At 46.5% G+C, this 4,662-nt stretch overlaps 1 protein-coding gene across 3 annotated transcripts in view; it reads left to right on the top strand.

The window, feature by feature from the left end:
* The first annotated feature begins 689 nt into the window (after positions 1–689).
* jam3a (junctional adhesion molecule 3a) overlaps positions 690–4,662 on the top strand; it is an 11,912-nt gene continuing 7,939 nt past the window's right edge. The window contains exon 1 of one of the 3 annotated variants that reach the window (XM_048265641.1): positions 690–857. In XM_048265641.1, coding sequence (XP_048121598.1) covers positions 809–857 — 49 coding nt within the window. In that variant the 5' untranslated portion in view covers positions 690–808. The remainder of the gene's footprint in view (positions 858–4,662) is intronic. The other 2 variants (XM_048265639.1, XM_048265640.1) reach the window with 2 other exon arrangements.

Genomic DNA, 4,662 nt, shown 5'->3' with positions numbered 1-4,662 from the left:
CTAGCCTATACCGTTCATTTCTTCTCTGAACTGCAGACAGAAGGAAATTATATAAGAAGTTGCACTGAGACTGAACACTGTGCCTACATTTTACAGCCTTGCAAAAAAAAAAAAAAAAAAAAAAAACAGAATGTCAAACACAGTCATGATCACACATGTGACACACACACACAGACACACACACACACACACACACAGTTATCACAACTGGCAGGATGCGTTAGCGAGAAACCTCAGGTTTTTGCAAATGCCCAAATTGGATGATCTCAAGTTTTCCAAATGCTCAAATTGGATGATGTCATACCTGTAAATAGTGCCTTGATCGTGAGCAAACACTGCCACCTAGTGGCTGGCAGTCGAATGAGACCCCCCATAGACCCACTATGCATTTGCATTAGATTCCAACACTGGATTCCGTAACAGATTGATATCTGGATATAGATCATTCCCTTCAGAACTGCCAATGTTTGCACACGGAGTTTTTTTTTCACATAGGCCAACTGATTACACAATAAAAGCCTCTTCTTTCATATTGACAGTACAACATCGAGGTGATCGATATATGAATAAAATTAACCTCAAACAATACTGTCAAGTGCAATTACAGACCTCGAACAGCGTTCTAGTGATGGCAAAAAAAAAGAAGAACAGAGGTTCAAACATCTTTGCCATCGCATTGCAATACATTTCCGGTTTAGATGGCACCTTTTTTCCGCTAAATTGTCCTTGTAGCTATGGAAACCTGTGAGCGGGCAGCATCCAGCGGCTCTCCTGTCTGCTGGACCACTTCATAACCAGCAGCTCCAAGATGGCGTTAACACCGCACAGTGTGTTTCTTCTCCTCTGCTTCGCTTTCAGTAAGTACCGCTGTCTCATATCCATTTGCTTTCTAATGTATGTGTCAGGTGAATGCAGATGAACGTAGATATCATGCTGAATGTAAGATATCGTCTGAATGTATCGTTTCTGTTTCAATATTTGCTGCCTTGTGGTGCTTACATTAGCGAGCTAGCTTGGTTTTAGCTACATTCATTCAGCTGCCCCGTGGTGGTGTTGGTGGTGGCAGTGAGTACGATTTTAGAGGCAATTAGTTTGATTGGCACTTGGCACTAAAATAGATTTGAAATAGGCTACTAGCTAATTGACAATATAGAGGAGATCATGTTTTGTGGCATGAAGTCGCGATAAAAAGTGATATAATTAATAGCTATTTAAACCCCACGGGTTCAATATTGTAAACTAACCTGTTATGTGACATTTCTTTTTCTTAATTTTGTTTGCGCATTATTCCTATGGAAATGCGACTCGCGTTACAATCACAGGTCATGAGTGACAGACTGATGCTGCGGCTTTAGAGTGTTTGTTAGCCTATCCGATGTTTTCAAAGTTCTAAAGGGGAAGCGTTATCCCTTTGGTGTCAGGAGGGGAGATTATAAAGTTTTCAGGCTATTGTGCAGATTATGTGCAGACTACAGCTATGCTTTTTGGGTCACAATATGACTTTTGTGTCCCCTGTGCCACGGATACATGGCTTCATGCCTGCTACAGCAGATTGGTTTACACTGACAGCGCAATCTCTGTATGTGCTGGCTCACTTTGCAACATTGACGGCTGGACACGTGAAGTTCCTCGGGGTCTCAGCAACCAACACACACACACACACACACACACACACAAACACAAACTGTCCTGAATAAGGATGACAGGATGTTATGCAGACAGATCCTACCCCTAACTCAAGGTCACTTTAAGTGATTCAGTCAAAAGGACAGACAAGACAAGATGGGCCTAGGCTATAGCATATATGCATTGCATTGCATTGCATTGCATTGTAGTGGCTACAGTATCTATCATTGAACTTGAGTGAGAGTTAGGCTAAACAGAACCGTGGCTTATGTGTTTATGTGTGTGTGTGTGGCGTTCTCTGTGTGTGAGAGAGCGTGGATGACATGCCCTTCTCTTTAAGGCAGCGGTGGAATGCTTGGGAAAGGCTTTTTTTAGACACAGTAAATCAGCAGAGCTCAGGGGATGGCCAACCCCTTACCCTGTTTCCATTCTCTCTTTGGCCTGTTTGGGTCACTAATTATGCAGAGAGATGACAAGCAGGCCCCTACATAAACTTATTTCACAATTTAAGCTTCACACCTTATGAATTAGATCACTGAGTGCCGTGGGCTTGGTAAGTCAGCCATTTATGGCAAAGGTTTTTGCTCAATAGGGGCATTATGAAACCTTGCCTGTGTGTGTGTGTGTGTGCGTGTATAGTGTGTGTGTGTGTGTGTGTGTGCACAACTCTTCGCGGTGGTTGAGAACAGTGTGACAGTGTCCTCCTTTAGGAGCGGCTTGTTTTCTGCTGTGCTGTGAATACTGAAGCAAGCGCGCTCACCCGCTCGACTCTGGCCAAGTCCAGCTGCTGCCAAGGCGAGCTGAGAGGCTGAGAAGTCTGTCAGGGCTCTTCAGACGCATGGCGAACAGAGCAGAAATGAGACAGAACCAGCCAACAGAGCACAGAAGGACTCTCTCTCTCTCTCTCTCTCTCTCTCTCTCTCTCTCTCCTTTTTCTTTGTTCTTTTCCCTGTCCCTCTTGAGGGTCCAGTCTTTCTAATTAGAGGCAGCGTCAGGCCTGGTTCTGAGGGTGCCGTGGGGTGTCACTCGGACTGTCTCACTCGTTGTGCTCGCTGTCTCGAGTCGCTCACAGTGAGCGAGAGCTGTCTCGCTCCAGTGTGCGCGGTTGGGGGTTAGTCAGTGGGTGGGGTCCTGCTTGTGCTTGTGTTGGACTCTGCTGGAGTTGTGGGTGTTGCCGACAGGGATGTGTGTTGAAATCAGCTATAGTTGGATGGATTGAGAGTTTTGAGCACAGTGGAATGTGTCTCTTCTGGCTAAAAACAATCAGGCTTTGTCATTTAATTAGGTTCCCAGACTGACAAAGCCTCATTAGAGAGACAGAGTGGAAAGAACCCCCAGCTCTCGTATGAGGGTCACCCCCCCCGGCATTTATATGACATATAGGTCCTTATTGGTCTTCATTATTTAAGCATGACAGTCCTGGACAGTCCTCTTCTCATCATGGCCTTAATTAAGACTGATATTTAAAGGCTGATATTTACATTGTTAATACGCTAAACTTTCTCTTGCACACTGACAATAGACAGAAAATGTATTCAGAAAGCAGAGCGGAAGCTGGATGTTTGTTTTGTCTGTTCTGAGCCGGTCAGACGGCAGGCCAGCACTCCTGGAGGCGACGTGACATGATGTGACGTGGCCGGCCGGCAGCGGGGGCCGGTCATCACATTTCCTCTGCTCTCAGCTCCATTTTCTTTTTTTTTCCCTTTTTTTTTTGGCCTTTTATGCCTTCAATCAGATAGGATAGTGGAGAATGACCGGGAGTGGGAGAGAGAATCGGGGTGGGATCCGGAAAGGACCACAGGGCGGGAATCGAACCCAGGTCGCCGGTGTACGCTGCAGGTGCCCCAGCCAGTTGCGCCACGGCCGGGGCCTCAGGTCCATTTTCATACGAACTTAATGCACCATGCTGGAACAGGGCCCAGCTCACATGTTCTTCCGAGAAGCAAGTGTGTGGGGGTGTGTGTGTCTGTCTATGTGTGTCTCTCTCTCTCTCTCTCTCTCTCTCTCTCTCTCTCTCTCTCTCTCTCTCTCTCTCTCTCTCTCTCTCTCTCTCTCTCTCTCTCTCTGTGTGTTCGTGCTCCCTCAGCATGGTCCTTGGGTTATTGGCAGGAGAGGGGATACGTGGAGATGGATTGGCCAGCGTGGGGGTGGGGGTGGGTTGTTCTGTGTTCTCTGGACGTAAGCTGAGACCCCTGTGCGTCAGTCTGGCTGGCCGGCTACAGCTGTGACAACACCACGCCACGCCATGCTACGCTCCGATGAACTTGTGTGTTAAAGGTCCCTAGCACTCTCTGCCCTGCCTGTCCTGATTGTGTGTGTGTGTTTACATGCGTAAATAATGCACATTATTAGCAGTGGAGGGACACACAGGGAAAGGAAAGGCAGTGGCCAGTACTGCCCAGTGATCTGAGTGGTAGCCTGGTAATGAAACGGATCCTAATCTAATTAAAGGACCAGTTGTTTTGTGTGTGTGTGTGTGTGTGTGTGTGTGTCTGTCTGTGTCAGCAGCAGTGATTGTTGTGAAATGAGAAGATGATGAACAAGTTTATTTTACCGTGCTTAGAATCACTGAGGGAGAATCTGACGGTCACAGGACATGATTGAAATGAGTGTTTGTTCTTCCATTATACTGTGGACAGAGTGATGAAGTCTGTCATCAACATCACTTGTGTTCTGCTTTATGGTGTATTAAAAACATTGAAACCAAACCACACATTAGCAATGGTGCAGTAGCATCATTAATTGTGAAGGCTCCACCCCTCTGGTCCAGAGTCCCTCTGTCATTCCAGCATATATAGCACACATATACTCTCTGATATGAGAGAGAGAGAGAGAGAGAGAGAGAGACGTATCACAAACAGGCCTGTCATCACAAACTCTGTGCTGATGCACACTGCTGCTGCTGTGTGTCGCCATGGGCAGACCCAGAGGGGATGTGAGGACCACATTAATGTCCAACCCGGCCCATCTCACAGTAATAGCCCATCTCAGTGAATCATCCTGTTATGTTGGTCAGCACATATGGACATGATTTGA

Source organism: Alosa alosa, chromosome 16 (assembly GCF_017589495.1).
Source record: "Alosa alosa isolate M-15738 ecotype Scorff River chromosome 16, AALO_Geno_1.1, whole genome shotgun sequence".
NCBI lineage: Eukaryota > Metazoa > Chordata > Actinopteri > Clupeiformes > Clupeidae > Alosa > Alosa alosa.
This window is presented reverse-complemented; position numbering and strand designations above follow the sequence as displayed.